The sequence below is a fragment of the Heloderma suspectum genome, chromosome 7 (genome assembly GCF_057233095.1).
Source record: "Heloderma suspectum isolate Gila_16-S chromosome 7, 16-S_ref, whole genome shotgun sequence".
NCBI lineage: Eukaryota > Metazoa > Chordata > Lepidosauria > Squamata > Helodermatidae > Heloderma > Heloderma suspectum.
Window position 1 is genome coordinate 17,491,629 of NC_139464.1, and position 23,567 is coordinate 17,515,195.

General features: G+C 47.5%; 1 protein-coding gene across 8 annotated transcripts in view; it reads right to left on the bottom strand.

Moving 5' to 3' along the window:
* Positions 1–23,567, bottom strand: part of LOC146339367 (solute carrier organic anion transporter family member 1B3-like) — an 84,500-nt gene that overhangs the window by 11,903 nt on the left and 49,030 nt on the right. For 5 of the 8 annotated variants that reach the window (XM_084809179.1, XM_084809186.1, XM_084809185.1 and 2 more), the window contains 7 exons: positions 22,292–22,398; positions 17,738–17,884; positions 14,775–14,873; positions 11,869–12,114; positions 10,713–10,877; positions 9,260–9,455; positions 4,479–4,641 (listed from right to left, as the gene is read on the bottom strand). In XM_084809179.1, coding sequence (XP_084665305.1) covers positions 4,479–4,641; positions 9,260–9,455; positions 10,713–10,877; positions 11,869–12,114; positions 14,775–14,873; positions 17,738–17,884; positions 22,292–22,398 — 1,123 coding nt within the window. The remainder of the gene's footprint in view (positions 1–4,478; positions 4,642–9,259; positions 9,456–10,712; positions 10,878–11,868; positions 12,115–14,774; positions 14,874–17,737; positions 17,885–22,291; positions 22,399–23,567) is intronic. The other 3 variants (XM_084809183.1, XM_084809181.1, XM_084809184.1) reach the window with 1 other exon arrangement.

A 23,567-nucleotide genomic window follows, 5' to 3' on the forward strand; every position in this document is an offset into this window, starting at 1 on the left:
AAGTTGAGAGGAGTCATCAAGCAAGCACCAGGAGGTCAAGTCAAGGCAGCCACAAGATGTTGTGGTGACCACGAGCTCTGACAGCTTTAAAACTGGGACTGGGCAAATTCATGCTGCATATTAGGGGAGTGCAACGTCTAGTCTGCGGGGGTAATCCAGCCTGCACTGTAGCCCAGTCTGGACCATGAAGGGTGGAGCCACCTCTGTGGGCCCCGCCCTCTGCTCTCCCCAAGCTCTGCCACCTGGGGGAGGAATCCCCATCAGAGGGCAAGCGGTGTGACAGGGAATCCCTTTGTTATATCTGATCAGATAAACTGGGGATTCCTCTGCATCACTCAGCTGGGCCCAGCCAAGACCCTTCCCCAACCACTAGTGCTCCATTAATTGGAATAAGGCACTGTGAAGGTCTGAGGCCTACAGAGGCAAAAGGAAAAATGGTCAGGCTTAGAGGCCTGGAGTTTTCTTTTCGGAGGGGGGAAACCTGAGAGGAGTAGTTTCATTTCTCTGGTGAAGTATCAGTTTCATTTCTCCACCTAAGTTTCATTTCTTCAAGGTTGAAGCAGTACTTTCAGTTTTGAGGGAGCAGAGTATATAGAGGCGGGGGGAGAGCCAGCAAGATTCAGAAAGACCAGGCTACAGCCATAGCAAGAGGAGAGACAGCCAGAGCCTGAAGTGAGAGCAGAGTCTGAACACTGGGCAGGAAGCAGCAGCCTAGAAAAGTCTAAGGACAGCTAGGGTAAAGGAACTTGTGTTTTGCAAATTTTCTTTTATTTTAATGCCTTTTGTATTACTCAGCTCTATTGTGTAATTACTTTTAGTTGTGATTTGTTTGCTTTAAATCTACTAGTAAATGGTTATAGTTAAACTCTGTGTCTAGAGCGTCAGTCACCCCACATCTACAGCCTAAACCCCATGTTACTGGAAAGGAGAAGGTAAAAGAAGGAAGGTGGGACTCTTAAGGCAGCAAGAGATCCTTAAGGAGTTGCTCCAGGTCATAAGGGGAACCTTGACTGGCAAGCATATCAATTATGATAGGTGTTACGTTTATTTACAAAAGGGGGCAAGGGAAAGGGAATAACATACAAAGAAACCAGAGCAGGGTTTGGAAACAGTACTTACAAGGCAAATCAACACAATTGACTAAGCCTGCCTATACGTATCATGGCAATGTGTGACAAAATCACCTGCAAAATGTCTGTTTGACAGTTAGTTTGGTCAGGTAGGGTTTGGAGTTCAACAGAGCACCATCTTTGATGGGGAGGGAGGATTTAGAGTGGTAGTGAGGCAGGTTTAGGCTAATTAACAATATCTATGTAAACAAAATAATAACATCTATAACACTGAAATAACATCTTGTAAATAATAAACTTTTATTTTATATTCCTGAGGTAAATCCATGTGCCAGCTTGGTCTTATGCTACCTCGTTCATGAACACATAATAGCCAGCACTCACTTCCCAAATTAGAAGTAACTAGAATCAACACACTTGGTGTTAATTGTGGCTGGGTAAAAGGTCAGCCCAGTCAGTGGGTACAGCTGACTTGGCAGTGACGTAGCACTCTTTAGGCTTATTATCCTAGGCATGAAGAGATAATAGGGGAAAGCCTGGGTGAAAGGAGGGGTGGACATCACACATAGGTCTTCAATAGAACAGGACCTCAAAAGCAGACCATCCAAAGCCATGGTTGGACAGGGCAAAACGAAACCAGACAAAGGCAAAGGCACCTTTTCTCCCCCTTTGATTTTATACCCCAAAGTCCACAGGAGTTCTGCAGTGATCTCAGCCAGCCAATCACAAACTACACAAACTAGCTAGAAAATGCTTGCTGTTTAGGGGGGGCAGAAAGTTCTCACCAAACCCTTAGCTGAATTCGTGTGGCCCAATTAAGGAAAGTGCTGCAGTGGCCTTGAAGGCTGGGACAGCATGAGATAACACACCCAGATGGCTTAATGAGTTCATGCAAACTCACAGAATGGAACTTTTCAGGCTGCTAAAGCCCAGAAGAAAGAAATGGATTTCTTGACAAGGATCCAGCTCTTGCAAGCCTTGGCCAAGTTCCTTTCTCTGTGCAGAGAGAGGAGCATGGAGAAAATCTAAGAAAAAAGGGGACAGGGCAGGGTGGATGACATCATGGGAGAGGGTGAGTTCCCCTTGATGTCATCCAGCCAGCTGCTTGGTCCAGGGGTGTAATCTCTCCCCCAGATCAAGAGAGGTTGCTCTCGCCTGGTGTATACGGACTAGGGGAGCTGAACCGCTTTCTGCCCAAGGGCCTAATTCAAATTTGGAGAGACTCTCAGGGAGCTTCATTCCAGTAGTAGGTAGGGCTGAAGGCAAAATGGGTCAGAGCCCAAACACCAAAACTACAAGTCTGTTTTAGTTTAAAGCTCTTAGTGCCAATCACTAAGCCTTAGGAGAAGCATTCCAACTTTTAAAAATGGGGAACAATGTGCAAAAGCTGGGAAAATGCCAAAACATCAGTGGCTGGGAAAGGAGGTGGGGTCAGGGGAAGGGGGCATGGCCACCTGGGGAACCCCAAAGGGCTGGATTTGGAACCAGAGAGGGCTGGTGTACAGAGACCTATCAAAGCTGATTAGCCATGATAGTTAAATAAACCCTCCATCTTCAGAAGCAATATTTAGCAATATATTTATTTATTTATTTATTGCATTTATACCCCGCCTTTCTCCCTCTCGCAAGGAACTCAAGGCGGCTTACATTCTCCTCCTCCTCTCCGTTGTATCCTCACAACAACAACCCTGTGAGGTAGGTTGGGCTGAGAGTCTGTGACTGGCCCAAAGTCACCCAGTGAGCTTCCATGGCCAAGTGGGGACTAGAACCCGGATCTCCCGGCTCCCAGTCCGTCACTCTCACCACTACACTACACTGGCTCTCTTATTTTGCACAGTTTTGCACAGTTTTTGCACAGTTGGTTTGGTTTCTGCTGTGCATGGAACTATTAGGGATGGACGGACTCATTGGAGTCTGTCTTCAGCAGGTGCTCAAGCAGCCTTCACTGCAGCTCACATGTATGAGCCAGATTGCGCTAGGGATGTCAGAGAAATCCGCTGCAGATTCAAATGAGGCCAGATTCTTTGGAATCCGGCCTTAGGAATCCGCAGCGGATTGGGACCACTTACCTTCGCTCCAGGAGGATTGGAGGCGGAACGGCACTCGCTGCTTCTTCCTCCAGCCAGAGCCGTTCGCCTCCTCCCTGTCCCTGCTGATTGCCATGTCATTAAAAAAAATGGCAATTGGGAGGATGTGCCCCTAGACTTATATGCAAATAGAGTCATGAATCTTGCATATAAGTCTATGTGTCCATAGGCTTATACGCAAGATTCACAGCTCTATTTTGCATATAAGCCTATGGGCACATGCAATCAGCAGGATGTGCCCATAGACTTATACACAAAATAGAGCTGTGAATCTTGTGTATAAGCCTATGGACACATAGACTTATATGCAAGATTCATAACTGTATTTGCATATAAGTCTAGGGGCACATCCTCCCAATCACCATTTTTTTAAAAAAATTAAAAATTAAAAGACATGGCAATTGGCAGGGACAGGGAGGAGGTGAATGGCTCTGGCTGGCAGGAGGGAAGGTAAGCACCCCCAAGCCAGTCCCCCCCCCGAATCCGAGCGGAGGAGAACTGTTCTGGAGGATTCCGGGGGGGAGGAATGGATCACTTCCCCACCACCACGGATTCCCCAGGCGGTGGGGAATCCATACACCCCTAGATTGTGCAAGCCCTGGGAGGGCTGAGAGCTGTCTGGGAGTGCGCTGCAGCTGCCCACTCTCCATGTGAGCCAGCATCTTTTACACAAGATGGGGCTCTATATTTTCGTATATTTACTGTTGCGCACAACAGTGGCCATGAAGGGCCATTTCCACAATACTAGAGGCCTCTAATGTTGTGGAAATGGCCCTTTAAGGCTGCCATGGTGCACAACACTAACTATACGAAAATATAGAGCCCCATCTTGCATAAAAGATGGGGGCTTGGAAGGATGACGGGCAGCTGCTGGGAATGAGCAGACAGGCCCAGTAAGTCCTGCCCGCTTGCACAGCTCAGAGGGCAGGGGTGGCAGCTCGCCGAGCTGGATTGGTGGGGTGAGCAGGAGGGAGTCTGATGGACTCCCCGGCCCAGTTGGGCTCCCACACCATCCCTAGGAACCATGTAGGGCTACTCAGAGCTAGGGAAGGCAGTGAAAATGACAGGGTACAGAGCCCCCCCCCCATATGGGATTAGGAGGAAAATCTCCCACAGTAGAGGCGAGGCTTCAGGATAGAGCCTCGATATGCCTCTTTGAAAAAATTACACCCTAGACTCCATATATTCCACCTATTCAAAAGAAAACAGGGCCAGAAAAACGTCTCTCGAGGACGTGTTCCTCAATCCCCAACCCAGATACACAAATGAAATGGTGAGCCTTCAACCTTGCAGTAAAATCATTAAAGTGAGTAAATCTTACTGTTTCTTTCCTGAATCCCGTTACGTCTTTGCACCCTGCAAAACATGCCGACACATATGTGATCCCATTTTCTCCGCAGACTGGGTCCCACTGGTTGGCAGCACAGCTGCAGTTAGAGTTGCATGCTGAAGACAAAGGAATTCTGTCCAATGGAACTGGTTGCCTTTTGAAATAAAGACAGAGGCGTGTACTTTCATTTCTTCTAGAACTTATGGAAATGTATTTATTTGAAGCATTTATGTCCCACCTTTCTGCCTCAATATGAAGCACTCAAGGTGGTTTATGACAAGATTTAAAAAAAACAACCAACTGAACACAATCCAGAGCTTAGGAAGAAGACCGTGTCACTCGAGCAAGACTCAACTGGAACAGGAAGCCCTCTTATGCTCCTTCCTGTCCATGACTATCCAATGGCCAGGCTGCGTGGGCAGTGCAGGCCTTGAAGATGCAAGCCTTGAAGAGGTTGACATCTGCAGTGCAGTAATTCACCACGGAGTAGTGAGGGCAGCCAGAAACAGGTCCAGCAGTTCTCAATACTAGAGGGAGGAGTGGTGAATCAACACCCCAAACTCCATCCCTTACCCTGCATTGCCAGCAAATTCCATTGCCAGAGATATTACTGTTTCCATGCATCATTCATTTGCGTCTAAGTTGGAAGTGGAAGGAAGAGGCCATTGGCACCTCTAAGGGGGCCAGATTTGGCACAGGGGCCTCCAGTTGCTGTCCGGTTGAGGACTCTACCAGTGATAGCTTGCAGCCCTACTATAAACCTGTCACGTCTCTCCAAAAGGAGAGCAGATATGCCCAACACCCTCCCCACCAAAATACCCACAACCTTGGCAGTATCTGATAGGGCCTCTGTACTCCTGCTGCTTGTGTTGCTCCAGCGGAACCCACCATTTGTGCAATGGGAAGTTAGCTATTTATAAAGGAACCCTAGAAGCAAGTGGAAATTTCATTTTCACATTGGGACAGGTCAGCGAAGCCCCCTTCTCCAAGCTCCGTTGACCTGCCTCATACTGGAAAGAAGCATGTCCACTCATTGTATTCATTTATTTATTATATTTTTATGCTGCTCCTAAATTCCCCCATCCCTCTGGCTCCCCGAGCAGCATACAATCAGTCAGTAAAAGACAGTCCCTTCCTGCAGGCTTACAAACTAAAAAGATATGGCACACAAGGAAAAGGCGATGGGGAGGAAAAAGAAAAAAAATCAGCAGGGCTGGTGGAAGGGCCCTGCTTTGCCTCTTATCTCCTGATGGGCAGTTCAGCTGGAGAAGGTCCTGATGTTCACTTGGTGTTCCACCAGGGGCGAAGGTTCTTTGGGATTCAGATGAGGCAATAAAAACACCAGGCTGGTTACTTTCCCAGATTTTAATAAAGAACAAACATTCGGGATGTTGGTAGGGATGTCAGAGGAATCCATCCAGGGAGGTGGAGGCAGAGCTTGCCAAGTTTTCATCAGCTCAGCCCCCCAAACTTTGGCTCATTTCCCTATGAAATGGCTCAGCTCAATTTGCATCAAGTCGGGCCAGCTCACATATTTTTATTTTCTAATTTGATTTACATAAGTAGAAATGTGTACAAATCGCAGCTGTAATTTGTGTAATTTGCACAAATTTTGGTGGCAATTTGCACAAATTTCTATTTATGAAAGCAAAATGAAAAACAAAAAATGGTCCCAGACTTTGGAAAAAACCCACAGCTCGTCTTACAAATGCAAGCCAAGCCGGGGTGCAGCGGAACTCCAGCAAGCTGAAAAAGGGCCAGATTTCCTGGCGATAGACATCCCTAGGTGATGGTATACCATCCATTTCCTCCTTTGGCACTCCTTGCCTTAGCAGTGCTACAGCATTTCTTTCCTTGTTACTTCCTTTAAAAAAAAAAAATTATCCTCCCTAGCTGGTCCTCCTTGGCCATTAGGCTGGGTAGTGTAAGCTTTTCCAGGCCACTCTGGCGCCATATCCACCAACTGCCCCAACAACATGACAACCTCCCCCACTGTGCGACCTTGCACCATGCCTAGCAGGGCCAACAAGTCCCCCTTTAAAGTGGCCGGCATTGCCCTGATGAGGCCGTTTCACATTCCAGCTGTTAGGAGCTTGCCATCCGGCCCCTGAAAGTTAAGGGAATATAACTGGCTTGTACCGCCATCTGCCACAAGTGGTTACCACCTTTTTTTAACAGATGGCCACTGTCCTATGTGCTTTTCCCAATCCAGGGGTTCAGGGTGTCTGACAGTAACCACGGCTCAGAACCATGTAAACAGGGAATGCTCCCTGGGGGTAGCTCCCCTAAAGGGATCTAATGGGATCTAGGGCTAAAGCTCTAGCTTCAGTACCTCAGCATCATTAATATAAATTCCATCCACCCCTTCATCCCAGACCCTGACCAGCTGAGCCCCCAGTGTTTCTCAGGGAAGCTGACGGTGTTCCTTGGCTATTCCTGATGGCTCAGTTTGAGTATAGTCATGCACTACCCAAGCATGGCATCAGGAGGCCCTTTTGCCTTGTTTGTAATTAAAGGCCAAGCTTGTGTGGCTTGTGTGACCTCTACTACTTCCTCTTCCTTCTCCTCTTCTATCCACTCTGCCTCATTGACGGAGGGGTCCCAAACCTCTCCATCCCATGTTTCTCCATAGAATCATAGAATAGTAGGGTTGGAAGGGGCCTACAAGGCCATCGAGTCCAACCCCCTGCTCAATGCAGGAATCCAAGTCAGAGCATCCCTGACAAATGGCTGTCCAGCCTCGTCTTAAAGGCCTCCAGTGTGGGAGAGCCCACCACCTCCCCAGGTAATTGGTTCCATTGCCGTATTGCTCTGACACTCAGGAAGTTTTTCCTGATGTTCAGCCGGAATCTGGCTTCCTGTAACTTGAGCCCATTATTCCGTGTCCTGCACTCTGGGATGATCAAGAAGAGATCCTGGCCTTCTTCTCTGTGACAACCTTTCAAGTACTTGAAGAGTGCTATCATATCTCCCCTCAGTCTTCTCTTCTCAAGGCTAAACATGCCCAGTTCTTTCAGTCTCTCTTCATAGGGCTTTGTTTCCAGTCATCTATCGCTTCAGAGCGATAGATGGAGAAACCTTCACCTCATCCCTCTGATTCTGTAGTTCTTTCTGAGCTGGGTCCAACTTCTCCCAAATGCTGTGGAGCACAGCTAACAGGACCCACCCCAGGCCCTGCAATGCCTTCTGCCCCCCCCCCTTTGGGAATCCCCAGCAAAGTCAGGCATGCATCCACTCTCACCAATGTTGTTCCCCAAACCTCTAGCTCAGAATCCCATGCCACCTGGAGAGCCTCCCAATTCAGCCTCTGCATAGGGATATCAGAGAAATCCATCTGGGGTGGAGTTCAATGCGTTTTCCTAGGTTCGCCCCCTGGATTTTGTTTTGGTTCCTGCTGTGGTGCCCAACTTGGTCTGCAGCAAGTTGGGCCAGTTCACAGTTTTTTCAGGCATTTCCCACATTTTTCCTGCATGTTCCACAATTTCGACAAATATTTGAGCAATTTGTGGAAATTGTGGCCGGATTTGCACAAATTACAACCAAATTTGCACAAATTGCTCAGATATTTGCAGAAAATGTTCAGAAATTTGTGGGAATTGCTCGGAAATGTGTGGGAATTGTGGCACCTGAAAAAAAAAAAAAACAGAAAAAGGTTCCTGGAGTTTGGGGAAAGCCCACAGCTTGGCTCGCAAATGCAAATCGAGTTGTACACACTGCAGAACTTGGTTGAGTCAAAAAAGAACTGGATTTCCCAGCAATGGGCATCCCTAAACCTGAGCCACAGCTGCTCATGCTTCTACATGGAGCCACCTGGGGATGTGGCTCTGGTCCACCTCACCGGCCGCCTTCTTCCACAGTGGCATCGCCTCTCCAAATCCTGCTGACTGCACCAATTGTTCTGCTATGGGTGGAGGTTTTTTAGGATTCGGTTGAAGCAATAAATGCACCAGGTTGGTCCCTTTCCCAGATTTTATTTAGAGGGAGAGACAGGATATTAACAGCAGAAATAACATGGAAAGGAAAACCCCACTGCAATAACAAATGTGGTGCAGAACCACTCAGCCGTGGTGCATGGCATGATCCTTGCCCATGGAGAGGTTCTCTGTTATGGGCTCCTTCTCGGTTTTTATATTGCATTTCTACCATAGGTTCCAAAACATTTTGCCAACTCATGCTTCTGTTGCTGTTTAACTATTACACCTCTGATTTGGCTACATTCTCACAGATTCAGCAAACTCTCTAGTAAACACATAGCTTCAAGGTTATTATATACATGAATCATGAGTGATCTGTTGTCACATTCAACAACTGGGGTCTCTGATTAGTTTATCGGTTACACCTGGCTATCTTGCCTGGAATATCCTCCCTACATTCTCCCAGGAGAGCCAGGAGAAAGTCCAGGCACAGATGCCTCTAAAAAGGGGAGACTCATTGAACACGGGGGAACCCTTGTCATAAACCACTGTCACCCTCTTCATGATCAGAATGGTCTTCTGGGATGTTGCACTACACCTAGCCTGCTCCTGTCTCCCTCATTCCCTCTTCTTCCCCAACAGGGCAGTTGATGTCAGTTAGCCCAGGAAATGTGGGGAGAGTCCAAATGGAGCAAGATCCTGATGTTCTCTCAGCCTGCTCCTGTCTCCCGCATTTTGGGTTGCTTTAACAACCACTAGTTCCCCATTGTGCTAGCAGTGGGCTCCTCTGGTGCATGGACAGAACAGGATACCACCCTTTATCTCTACTATATATGCCCATGTATACATATTACATACCCATCATAGGGCACCGTTAATCCAGCCACTGCACGGTTGTCACAACCCATTCCCACATAGAATAACGAAATGAGGAAGCCCAGCAATGATGTTGTACATGCCATTTTTGTAGCAGGGATGACACCTAGTTTGTACTTTTTCATGATGAGCCCTCCTGAAAAGATGCCGATGCCAACAGCTGGCAAAACTGCTATAGCTAAAAAAACAAGACAGAGAAGGAAGGAAGTTTACATTCTTACAATGCAACTGAAATGAACAGGGGGGAGCAAGTAAGTGTGTGTGGATGGAAAGAGCAGGGTGGAAAAATAGGAGGCATGCACTGGAAATGATAGAGGGGCTGACATAACCACCCACTATACTTTCCCACCCTCCAGTTTCTTAGAACAGAACGTAGAATCACATATTGGCAGGGGGAGGGGGGTTTATAGGCCATTCAGTCCAGCCCCCTGCTCAGTGAAGGAAATCCAGAGGGAGACCATCTTTAACAGATGGCTACTCACCCTCTGCTTGAAAACATCCAGTAAGGGAGAGCCCACCATCTCACTAGATAATGGGTTCCATTGCTAAACTGCTCTTAGAATCAATACGTTTCTCCTAATATTCAACTGAAATCCACCCTCCTATAATGAAAGCCCTAATCTAGCAGAGAAGATGTGTTCTCCAGGTATTTGAAGACTGCTATCACATCCCCTCTCAGTCTTCTCTTCTCCAGGCTAAACATACCCAGTTCCTTCAACCTTTTCTCCTAGGACTTGTTTCCCATCCCACTGACCATCCTCTGTGTTCTTCTCTCAGCCTATTCTAGTTTGTCTAGATCCTTCTTAAAGGATCTTAAAGGCCGATTTCTCTGCTAGACAGTAGACTTGTTTGTTTGATGATCCTGCGTGACAACTTTTACCTTGTTTAATGCATCTATTCACTCATTCATATATTTACATCCCTTTAGATGCAACATTTATTTATTTATTTATTTATTTATTTATTTATTTATTTATTTCTCTGAGCATTTATATCTGAAGCACTGCCAGAGCCCTCTATTTTGAAGCCATCCTCTATTTGAAGGGCTTCCCAGTCCAAGTCCGGTTTAAAGGTAAAGAACCATCAGAAGGAAGAGCTGGGCCTTGAAACTGCCCATCACCAGCACCTGGGCAGACGACTGAACAAGGCACACTGGTCACCTCGTCACAGTGCTCCAAACCATGGTGAGATGTCCTGCATTTCTATTTAAAGTATCATAATTATTTCTAAATTGGCATCTCTCCATATAACTATGTAATTTTTATGCAAATCAGTGTCCTCTTTTGTCCTCTTGTTTGATGATGCAGTTCCTCTTTTTTAGTGATTCATAAGAAGCCATCCTACTAGTGAGTAAGCTGTAAGTGATACCACAGAAAAGCCCATGTAAGAGCAAGTTATGAGAGGGGGGGAGGGAGGGAGGGAGGACAAGACTCACCTATTACAAAATTAGACCTTGATGCTGGCTGGCCATACTGCTGTTCTATGTATTTTGGGTTATATGTCATGTAACCAATAAAACTGTTAGCCTGCAGCAACGTTGCACACAATAAGACAGAGTACATTCGGTTACCCAGTAATCTCTTCATGGACGTAAAGAACTCTGAAAGGAAGAGATGCCTGGTGGTTAGTAGAGGCCAGGATTATACCCGGGGCCTTCTGCATGCATGCATGCAAAGCATGTGTTCTACCACTGAGCCACATCTGCTCCCTTGTGCCTTGCCCTCTTCCCTAATGCAGTTCCATCAGTAACCCAACAGTAACCAGTTTCTTTCCTGGTTGCAAGCCTCCTTATCAATGCACTGAACTCACCCACTGTGGTGAGGTGCCTTGTTTTTCTATTTAAATGACAGTTATGATGTCTAAATATGCATCTGTACATATAAATCAATATATGCAAATTTTATGCAGATCTATGACCTCCTTTGTCCCCCTTCTGTTGATGCATCTCCTCTTTTGGGGCAATGCGTTAGTGGCCACCCAATTGAAGGGCCAATCCCAGTCCAGCAGGCCCTATAAAGCCTTAGACCAGCCTTCCCTCAACTCCCACACGTCCTCTGTCCTCCAGACCTTTTGGACTTCAGCTCCCATTAGCCCCAGCCAGTATGGCCAATAGTCAGGGATGCTGGGAACTGTGCTCCAAAACATCTGGAGGACAGTAGATTGGAGAAGGTTGCCCTAGTCTCAGAGCTTGCTCCTCAGCCTGAACAACATCTCCTGTGTGAGGTTGGTTCTGGTTTCTGATCACTGCTCTGGTTCTGGTTCTGGTTCTGTTCTGGTTCTGGTTCTGTTCTGGTTTCTGATCACTGCTCTGGTTCTGGTTCTGTTCTGGTTCTGGTTCTGTTCTGGTTTCTGATCACTGCTCTGGTTCTGGTTCTGTTCTGGTTCTGGTTCTGTTCTGGTTTCTGATCACTGCTCTGGGTCTTGTTGCCCCCTCTTTGGTTTGACTACTTACCTGCTTCTGGCATCCTCATCCTCCAGTGCTACCAAGTCTTGACTATCCACCTGGGACCTAGATTCTGACCCTTGATGAAGCCTGATGTGTCTAAATGCACCCTGGTTTGGTTCCAGCAGGGCTATTCTCATCTTCTTACCTTTCATCTTTCCTGAGCACCCTGCTCCTTGCTCAATTACAACCTCCTCTGTGTGGTCTTCATCACCATTAATTTTCACCACATCCATTTTTGGCTTGATGGGGGCATTCTCTTTGTTTGTGTTCAGACTTTTAGGCAGGAACAAGAAAGGGATGCCAGAAATCAGATTGGTGGCACCAGCTGCCAAAAAGCCCAGCCACCATGCACCAACCCAACGGGCATCAGTTGGGGTTATGGTGACCGTACCTAGAGTAAGGGATGGATTAAACCAAATTATGTTATCTATTTGTTCACACAGCCCAGGGGTGTTGAACCTCAGGCCAAATTTGGCCCATGTGGGGTCCCAATCTGGCTCTCTGGGGTTCCTCAGATGGCCATGCCCCCTTCCCCTGGCTCCACCCCCTTTCTCCCAACCAATGATTGTTTGCTAGTTTCCCAGCTTTTGCATTCTAAAATAATGAAATGCCTCTCCTAAGACTTAGTTACTGGCAGTAAAAGCTTTACGCTAATATATGCCGATCTTTTTTACCTTGCCCCCTTTCACCATCACCTCCCACCCATGAATGGAATGTGGCTCCTCTGGAGTTTCTCTGAAATTGAATTCATCCCTTGGGCTGAAAGAGGTTCACCACTCCTGATCAAGCACCATCAGATGTGCATTTATTTTGCACGATAACAAACAACCATGCAGAGACCTGCCCCTCCAAAAGGCCATAAGCGGAAACGTATCAGGACATGAGGGCAGAAAGATGAGCAAGACAAGGCCATAGAAAGCTTTGGGGATAAGGAAAATGTGCTTGTGCTGGACCCAAGGGTGGACAGAAAACTAGGTAGGGTGAACAACTATGAAAGAACAGGGGTTAGGGACGTCATGAGTACCTGGCTGGGTTTGGGAGACTAGCGAACTTTCTTGTTCCCTGCCCCCCCCAGACCCTGCTCTTTGAGTCATGGGGCGCTGAGAGACCCGGTCACCAAGCGGCCCGGAGCTTGGTGAGCAGCCGGGAGCAGCCCAGAGTTGTCATCACTGTGCACGCCCCAGCCACTCTCACGATCTCCTCCTTGCAAGGAGGAGATAGTGAGAGTGGCTGGGGCACATCTGGTGCCAAGGACTCCAGCAGTCAAGCCCTTGTGCACATAAAGTCCTTGCTCACACAGGGGCTTGATTGCCAGAGTCCTTGTCGCACAGAGGAGGGGCGGCTCTGGCAGCTTGGCAGGTGGAGGCGGGGTGAGCAGGGAGGTATGCCAAGCGGGTCCAGGCTAGGCAAGCGAGGGCAGCAGCTCGTCAGGCTCCTGTGCACCCTGGATGGAGGTGGGTCCATCCATCCCTATCAAAAGTACAACTATGAAAGATCAGAGAGAAGATTATAGTAATCAAGGCAGGAGATGGCCTTTTGCCAAGTGGCAAAATCTTTTGCCAAGTGGGCAGACAGGAAGAGCTGTATTTTCACAGTATTGCAGGCAGAGGAAGAAGTAACATGATTTGGTGATGGGCTGAATATGGACAGCAAAGGAGATGGAGGGATAAAGCCAAGACCTCATCCATCAACGAGATGGATGGTGTGTGAATGTATTTGGAGAGCAAAGGTTTGGGAGGAAAGATGAGCATTTCAGTCTTATTATTAGGTCCTATGCTTACACAGACGGACCGCATCTGGGGATTGCAACATCACTCATCCTTCACTCAACTTCACTCGTCCTTGGCCTGCCTGCCTGCCTGCCTGCACAATATACTTAATACCCACCCATGTCAGAATATCTGACAGTATTTCCAGTGGGCAGGAGGAGGTTATAGACTAGGGTTGGAGAACTTGTGGCCCTCCAGATGTTGTTGGACTCCAACTCCCATCAGCCCAGCCATCATGGGATGAGTAGATGGGAATTGTAGTCCACCAACACCTGGAGGGCCTCAGGTTCCCTATCCCTGTTAGAGTCCCTTTGTGTCTCAGCTAAGATAAAAAGCAACTGATATGGATAATAAGGGAAGGGCTGTCTCGTAGAAGGTGCTACACTGGGGTCCAGAATGGATCATGCCTTCATTGTTAAGTGCCTCTCCTGGCTTTATAGGGGCCAGGTCCCCAGGACAAAGTTTAACAAACAACCTTCAGGAATGTAGCCCAAGTCCTTAAATCACAGGTGTTGAGCTGCAGGCCCGTGGGGAAATTCTGGCCCACTTGGGCTCTCAAAAGGCCGTGCCCCCTTCCCTTGGCCCCACCCCCTTTCCCCCAACCACCAATCATTCAGTGGTTTCCTGGCTTTGGTGCAATTTTCGGTGCAATTTTCGGTGCAATTCGGTGCAATTTTCCTGGCTTTGGTGCAATTTTCGGTGGTTTCCTGGCTTTGGTGCAATTTTCCTCCCCATTCTAAGTGGGTGAGGTTGAAATGCTTCTCATAAGGCTTAGTTACTGACAGTAAGAGCTTTAAGCGACAATATTTTGGTGTTTTGGTATTCTGACTCCACCCTTTTTGCCTTCAGTGACTCCTGCCCACCATTGGAATGCACCCCCAAGACTGTCTCCAAAACTGAATTAGGCCCCCGGGCTGAAAGAGGTTCAACACCCCCGTCTTAAATCCTGATTAGCACTATGTACAAAATGCCAAGTAACTCATAGAACCATAGGGCTGGAAGATATCAAAGCCAACCCTTCTACCCATTAAGAGGCTCTCCCTCCACAGAAGAAAACCTAATCAGTTGAGAAAGTGTGCCATACTCTGGCAACCATGGAGAGCATGTTCATATTAAAACAGCTAACAGCTCCATGTGACTTAAACTAACAAGCCAAGCCATGTTCCATACTACATATTACAATGAGCCATGTTCATATTGTATCACACTTACATCACATTCATCTTGCTTCACACTTACACCATGTCACACTCACACCATGTTCCTCTTGCATCACACTTACTCAGATCCACAAAGCCGATGTCCACATACAGTCTGGCTAACAGAGCTCCCAGGAGGTAACCAGCCATCGGGCCAATCATTCCTAATGTGTGCAGGCAGCCTACAATGATAAAGAAAACTGTATCAGTATATTCCAAGATGCATAACCTTGTATGTTCTGCACTGTTTTGCTTCCTCGCTGCCTAGGGCCACATTTGCCATTTATGGTGGTGAATTTCATCAGTTAAGTTGTACAGTATGTTTGCATGTAGGGATGGCACAGATGCCCAACTGGGTTCTGCCGAGTCCCTGGCCTCACCCGCCCCTGCTCACACCCTCCCGGATACTCCCTGCACTCATCCAGACCCATCCGTGAGCGCCTGCCATTTTGCTGAGTTTTTTTTTTAATGATAAGACGGAGCTAATTAAAATGTACAAATTTAAATATGCGCACATTCAGGCTGGGAAAGCTTAATCTGCATGATATTAGAGGCATTGTGTGCATATTTAAATATGCACATTTTTAATTAGCCCCTTTTTCATAAAAAAAAAAACCTTGGCAAAATGGCAGGCGCTTGTGGATGGGACCCAGGTGAGTGTGAGTGGCTCACCAAGCTCATGGGGCTCAAGCACAGATCCAGGGGGGCTCAAGCAGAGGCATCGTTTCAGCAGGCGCCCACCGATACCAGGCGTGGGTGGGTTTGCACATCCCCATTTCCATGTGGGTGCATGGAGATTTGCATTGAGTACAGTCTTCCCTCCCATGGGATCAGCATAGTTTTGAGGGTCAATTCACACATTACATTTTTAGCTGTGTAGTTAAGATGCTATATGTAGAGCTGAGCCAAAAAGGGAGAACACTTTGCACTGAAGCTTTTTCATGAAGGGAAGAGTGACCCACTATTTATGTGAACTTTCAAAGGAACCTGGAAATATAGACAAAAGTATTGATCTCTTGGGCGCAAGGCCCCTTGCGCATAACAGATGTTGGGGAAAATGAAAATATACCTTTGTTGCCAAGGTATCTGGGCTAACGCTCCCTGTTTTGCCATGGTGTGACCATACAATTGCCACTGCACGGCATGGCAAAACTCACTGTGATGAACCTGATACCTTGCTCATGACAGTTCTACTCCCTTCCCCCTGACATGTATTCAGATTGGCTGGCAAATAATTGGCTTTCTTTGGTCAGAGCTATATGGCCCTGTAGCCCAATCTGATTTGCGATGTGGCACAGTGACATTGTCACATCCACTGTGTCATCCTTGATTGGTTGGGATAACATAGTGAAGGGAAAAGAAGCCCTTCAAAATGGTGCTGGAGCAGCAGCAAGGTTGTGGCTGCAAACAGGATTGAAAAAGGTGTCAAACAGAAGTAGGGATGGCGGGGGGAGAGAGGTTTCCACACCCCTTTGAAGTACACTTTTCACAGGTGAAAATGGAGCCCTAGTTTTAATAATCCACTTGAAAATTTACAGTGTGAAGAAGAACTGGGATTAAACTGATATTTCCAAATACGTGTTCTATAGACATACATACATGGGGCAGTATCCAGTTCACCACTACCATTAACTTCAATTACATTGTGCCAATGTAAGTGACCTCTAGCGCAATGGCAATAGCAATTGCTGGCACAATGAGTTTTCCAGGAAATCCAGTGCACTAGCGCAATGTAATTTATGTTAGTGGTGGTGTTGAATTGGTACTGTGCATCAGTAGGCCAGGTCTGCCTGTTGCTCATTATCAAGTGTACTTTCAATCAACTGCATAATGTGGGGGAAATTTGTGACTCCTAAAAGGACTCATGAACAATTTCCTGACTAATTAAACATGATTTGGGTAGGATCTACTGAAATGACCAAACTCCAGCCAAGGTTCCCACTGGAGGAAGAGGGGAAATGATTTTTGCTGGTTCCCCCTTCCCTCTGCAACCCCTGGCACCATCTCCTTAGGGATGGACGGAACACTTACCTTCCATTCTGTTCTGTTTCCACTGGGGGGGGAGGCACTCCATCCCTCCCCCCGGAATCCTCGATGGGGGGGAAGTGATCTGGTCCTCCCTCCCGGAATCCTGCCTGGCCAGCTCCGCTCCACGGCCAAGCCGCAGAGCCGCCGGCTGGCTCCAGCCACCCGCAGCTGGACATTCAGCTGCTGGGCAGCCCTGCAGGGACGCAAATGGCAGCTGTCGTAGCCGCCGCCATTTGTGTCCCTGTATTTAGCCGTGATAGGCTACATAAATACTTACATAGCCTATCACGGCCTCCGCAGGGACACAAATGGCGTCCCTGCGTTAGCTGTGATAGGCTACATAAGTATTTACGTAGCCTGTCACGGCTATGAAGAGGAAGCAAATGGCGGCCGCAGGACGGCCGCCATTCGCAAAGCAGCGCGGACAGGAGCAGGTAAGTGCTCCGTTTCGCATGCCTTTCGTGGGGGGGGGCTTCGTTCCGCGACGGATTTCAGGGGGCCGAATGCACTGGCATTCAGCCTCACCGAGATCCGTCGCGGAATTCTCTGACATCCCTACACCTCCCACACTGTTCCATGACCTTGCAGAACAGCTTTCTGAAGGCCACAGGGCACTTCAGGGGGAAGGAGGAATCAGCCAAAATTACCTTCCCCACTTCCTCCACTGGGAAAGTCCCATGGACGGAACTCTGCCCACAGGTGGTTTGGATCCAACCCACTGGTTTTGGCACTCTTTATCCCATATATGATTCAAAAGTTGATATTTGGGGGGAAAATTACACTCTTCTTAAGCCTCAGCTGAAACGGTTGTGGATTAAGGATAGCAGATTTATTTTTTAAAATACAAATGTAAATGATGAAAGGTGTAGTTTAGCACATCATCCAGACACCAGTATAAAGTTTGTGTGGTGTGAGCGGGGGAAAAAACCAGAGCATCTCAGCCAGAAAATATGCCTTTATCCATTAAGTATCCTCAAGTACTCAGTACCATAGCCAAGCCTTCCATTTTAGACATTACCAACATATAAAGGAGTGTCTTCTTCTCTAGCAAAATCATCAAGGTAAGATATGCCCAGCGGAGTTATTGGTGTTTCGCCTATTCCACGTAGTAGATTCCCCATCAAGACATAAATCCATGCATAAGATGTACCTTCCTTGTCACAGCCTGGAAGTCACAGCAATTGACAGCAGGAGAATGAGCCATGAAACATAGATGATCGTATCTTCACAAATTATCCCAAATGGAGGATGTATTGATAATGGTGGGAAAATGGAACAGGGGCTGGTGCAGTTCCCCAAACATATTCTAGGATGGGGCTAGCCTGAGGGGTCATTCAGCTCTCCAGGTTATGGTCCATGAACTGGGAGCATATATTTTGCTTCACAAACTGGGCTTTATAATACAGTTTGCACTATGTAGCAATAAGGCCCAACTCTGTTCTATGGCCTAGCTTTTCAAATAATCAGATGGGCCCTCCATCAGAGCAGCACACCAGCAGTGTTTGATGGCTTCCCTGACCAGATGATCTGCCAGCAGGAGGATCAATGTCAGCAGTAACTAGACAGGCCATTGTTACCTGCTACCCCACCTCAGAGAACCTCCCTGCCTGTCTCAAACTGGTTTGTCTCAAATTTTGCAAATTTCTCCATTTGCAACTTGGACTTGTCCCGACTCCCAAACACTGAGAAGTTAAAAAAAAAAAAAAACTTTGTATGAATATTTCTATGCATTTTTGTGCATATTTTCCCTAATATATACATTTTTGCCCAATTGGCACTTTTTTGCAAGCAATTTCCCTAATGTCATGCATTTTGAACATTATTTTCCTGAATGTATGCATTTTTGTGTGGTTTTTGATTGGAGAACTCCAGTGCAAAATTCAGAGATGTGCAAATTTCAAAGGATAACTGGGTTTTGGTCCACATAGTGGTTCAAAAGTGCAGAATTGGGTAAGTTCACATTGAAATGCAAACTAAATTAATTACTTGACCATCCCTAGGGATGCTGGAGATATCCAAAATGGACTCAAATGAGCCCGGATTTCTTGTAATCTGGTCTGTGAATTGCTTGCCAGAGCAGCATCTGCCCGTCAGGCAGATTCCATGGACATGTGACTTTTTTCTTTAAATTTATGGATGCAACTTCCTTATAAATTTAGTAGTGTGGGGGAGGGAGTATTGTGCTTACCAGTAACATAGTGAGTGGTATGGGTGCAGATTTTCCAGTTAAAATCCTAGTCTTCTGCTATGTCTCCCATGTTGGTGCACTTCCTGGAATTCCATAAAAGGACTCTAGTTCCTTTCATGGGCATTCCAGAAAGGTCGCTTGCTGGGAGGTTGACTACATGGAGGAAAAATGCCCCTTGATAGCATTCTTGCCTTCAGTCTTATACACACTTACCTGAGAGTAACTCTCATTGAAATCAATAGGACTTACTTTTGAGTAGACATGCACAGGCTTGAGCTGTAAATTCCACAAGGCTTCTCCAAGATCCCACTGAACACAGCAATACTTACTTCTGAATAAACACATTGGCTGTAAGCACATTGAGTAAACGCAATGGCTCCCTGGGTGGATGGGGGAGTCTCCTTTTTCAGCCAAGCAGGAGAAAGCCTTCACAGTTAGGATTTCACTGGCTATTTATGGTGCAATGCTATGCAAGTTTAGACAGAAAAAAAGTCCTACAACTCCTAGCATTCCTAGCAAGGTTGGCTAGGGAATGCTGGGAGCTGTAGGACTTTTTTTCTGTCTAAACATGCATAGGATTGCACCCTCAGTGCCTTTTCCCCCTCCCTGAATAAATTTGTTGTGCAGAGCTTGGTGTGGTTGTCTTTAAGAGGTTTTTCTTAAGGAGTTGCTTTAGGTAAGGCACTACTGCTTGGGTGGGAAAAACAGTCTCTGTCACCTACAAATCAGAAAGAAACCTTGAAGGCAATTTGCTGTCAATGCAAGGCACAGGCAAACTCAGCGCCGGGGTTTGCAAATGGTGGACTGGAAAATGCAGCCCAGATTGAATACACTCCTTCACATCCCTACAGATGATGGAATGAAAGATGCCTGACAAGCCATGAAACAGAGATGGAACAGATTTAACAACATCTGTACATCCCTAACCATCCCTAGTGTTAACTTGACACCTGACCTGATATCAATGACAGCTCCATCTTGTCTCCTTCTCTTGCATCCCTTGCCCAGGTGGATTTTGTGGTGAGTGGACATAAAGCCAGGCAAGAATTGATGTGAGAAAGAAGAAGTTGCAAACAATCCCCCTCCCCCAAATATTAACATTTCTTCACTCCAAGCCACAGGTCTTCATTAGGGGTCTACGAACCCCACTCACCTTCATCCGCTGGGAGGTCCATGGGGGAGGGAGGCGATCCAGTCCTCCCCCCGGAATCCTCCCTGGCTGGCTCTGCTCCACAGTGAGTCTGCGGAGCTGCTAGCCAGGGCCGGCCGCTGCCAGACTTCTGGCCGCGGATGGTCTATGGATGCAAATGGCATCCAGCATAGCGGGCGCCATTTGTGTGCCTCCCTTTTGCTGTGATAGGCTACATAAAGATTTATGTAGCCTGTAGCAAAAGGGAAGGGCGCAAATGGCGTCCACTACACCGGACACCATTTTGCATCCACACAGGCAGTGGATGGACCCAGACGGACCTAGAACTGGCAGTGCCAGGTAGGATCCAGCTAGGTCGGACTTTGCTGGGTGGTGGGGTGGGGTGGTCTGTTCCGACACGGACTCCTTAGAATCTGGCCTTATTGGAGTCCATGGCGGAATTCTCTGCCATCCCTAATCTTCATGTAAAACATCAGGCTGCGCACACATGGCTGCACAAGAGAATCTCCATATGTTCACTCAACAAGTTGAAGCAGCTGCATATCCAGTGGTTTGCTGATGGTCCACCAGCTTTCACCAGAGCACCGCCGCATGAGGCACAGAGATCTGGCACCCTTAAGAGAAGGTGTCCCAAGGTAGCAGTGGAGGAATGATGGCCACTACTGCAGCACAATGCTAGCACATGATGGCACCTGGTGGAGACTGCTGATATCATTGCCCACACCTAGCATGGCTAGCCACTCAGCTGCAATTCTCCTGCATGGTGCCAAAATAGCAGCTCCACAGTTCATTGCCACCCTGTGTGGCCCCTGAGAAGGGCCATCTGCACACACACACACACACACCACACCCAGAGGTACTCAGCCATGGAAGCTGGTAGTCCACCATTGATCATAAGGACATCAAAAGAGCCGTGCTGGATCAGACCAAGGGTCCATCTAGTCCAGCATTCTGTTCACACAGTGGCCAACCATCTGCCCATGGGAAAACCACAAGCAGGACATGAGTGCAACAGCATCCTCCCACCCATGATCCCCAACAACTTGTGTACGTAGGCTCACTGCCTCTGATACTGGAGGTAGCACATAGCCATCAGGACTAGTAGCCATTGATAGCCTTCTCCTCAAGGAATTTGTCGAACCCCCTTTTAAAGCCATCCAAATTGGTGGCCATCGCTACATCCTGTGGTAACGAATTCCAGAGTTCGACTATGCGCTGTGTGAAGAAGTCCTTCCTTTTACCTGTCCTAATCTCCCAGCAATCAATTTTATGGGATGATCCCAGGTCCTAGCATTATGAGAGATCCACCACACATGCCACAACTGACTAGTTAAGTGCTTGGATGGAGGAGGGGAGGGCAAAGCAGAAGAATTTGAGAACAGGGAAGGACAAGTTCAAAGCGTTTGTGAAGCATTGCTCTCTGGACAGTTCTTCAACAGGTCTGTTGATTCACTCTTAGGTTCTTACACTCTCACAGGCTGGGAAGGACACATCATGCTTCATACGGCACTTCCATATCAAATTCTCCACTTTCCCCCTTGTTATGTGAAGGATCATTCACCTCATGTGGCATGTCATCATCACTTGCATTTCAATGCCACACACCCCTAGTGGTAATCAATGATATGGGGGCAAGAAAATGCACAACGTGATGGTGGTGCGACATGGGGAAAGAGCTACAAACCCATCATGGAGAAGAAGGGAAGAATTTGACACGAGGATGAAATTTTCCGCAGTGGCCCTGCATCAAGCTTAATGTATAGTTCTACACTTAACACTTACAAACATCCATTGAGAATTATGGATGGATCTGTCAGTTTTGGTCATGCCAAGATTATCAGTTTGGGATCAAGCTTGTTCTGTTCTGTTTCAGCATTAGCTTACATACACGCACGCACACACACACACACACACACACACACTGTTTGGGAATGTGTACTTTGTTGTGTGCAGTTTTTCTAATTGCATACTTTTGTGTACATTTTTAAATGTATACATTGCTGAAATGTTGCTTTTTCCTAATATGTACATTGTCCATGTGCATTTGTCTCGTGACGAACTGCTTCTGCAAGCTCACAAAAATGTGAATTTCAGAACACAGCTCTGTCTGGGCTTGCTGAAAGGCTCAGGAGGTGTCAATGGGATAAATCCATTAAACCCACACACACACACACACACACAAACCTGATGATGTACATTTCTTACTCATCCCTACTGAGAAATCATAACCTTACCTGGCCCGTGCATCCCTTCTCTTCCTGGAACTGTTTGATTCAATAAGCAAGGAGAGAGATTGGATGTTGAGTTCTCTGATGTACGTGATAACGTATCATATTTGTAACTGAAAATAAAGTTACATTTAGTCATGTGGATGAAAGAATAGGGAGATACGCTTTGTCAGTGGGAAGAAGGAATTGCATTATTTAGGGAGCAATCCTATCCAGATTGATGGTCGCCTCCAGATCTCCGCCCCACTCCCACCCCCCTGCTTTCACAGTAGGGATGTCAGAGAATTCCTCCACAGACCCCAATGAGGCTGGATTCTTGGACCCACTGGGGTCCATGGCGGAATGGAGCACTCACCCCCGTGCCCCTCCGGAATCCATCTGGTAGGGATGGGCGGAAGGCTTACTTCCGGGTCCGGGGGGGTGTCCGTAGGGGGGGAGGCGATCTGTCTCCAGATCATTGATTGCCATATCTCTGGTTCAGCCTTGCTGGATGGATTGACTGAGGTTGCAAATGGCATCCACTACACCATTTGCGGCCATTTATGGCTGCATTTACCTTAAACTAAGACCTTTACGGCCACAAATGGCATAGTGGACACCATTTGCGTCCGCAGTCAATCTGCCCAGCCAGCAATACGGCAATGGCAGCCGTATTGCTGGCGCTCCGGAGCCAGCCGGCAGGGAGGATACAGCCAGCAAGGAGGCAGAGGTAAGTCTTCAGACTCTGGGGGGCCGGATTCTTTTGAATCCTGCCTCACTGGGGTCCGTGGAGGATTTCTCTTCCATCCCTACCATCCAGGCTGGCTCCTCCACGTGGTGATCCTGCGGAGCCGGCCACTGGCTCCACGGCGCTGGCGATACGGCTGGCTGCCATTGCCGTGCCTTATCACTGTGCTAAGTCCGGACACAAATGGCTTCCATTGCATCCCTGTTTTCACACGATAGGCTACACAAATATCTACATAAATATAATTTGTGTAGCCTATCGCTGGATGGATTCCTGCGGGAGGGACAGATCACCTCCCCCCCCCAGACCCCCACACTCAGAATGGGGTAAGTGATCCGCCCATCCCTATTTCACAGCTAGGCAGCTGATTTCGTCTGTCTAGCTGCGGGACCTCGGAGCACAGGAAGGTGTGGCCAGATGACACATAGGATGTGTCGTACCAGCACTTCCAACCTCCCCTCCCCATCCTGTTCCTGGGAACGCCCTGTTTTCCCCACTCTGCGCTGCTCTTCCAAGCATGGAGTGCAGGGCCAATCTGTGCTGCCTACGAGGTGA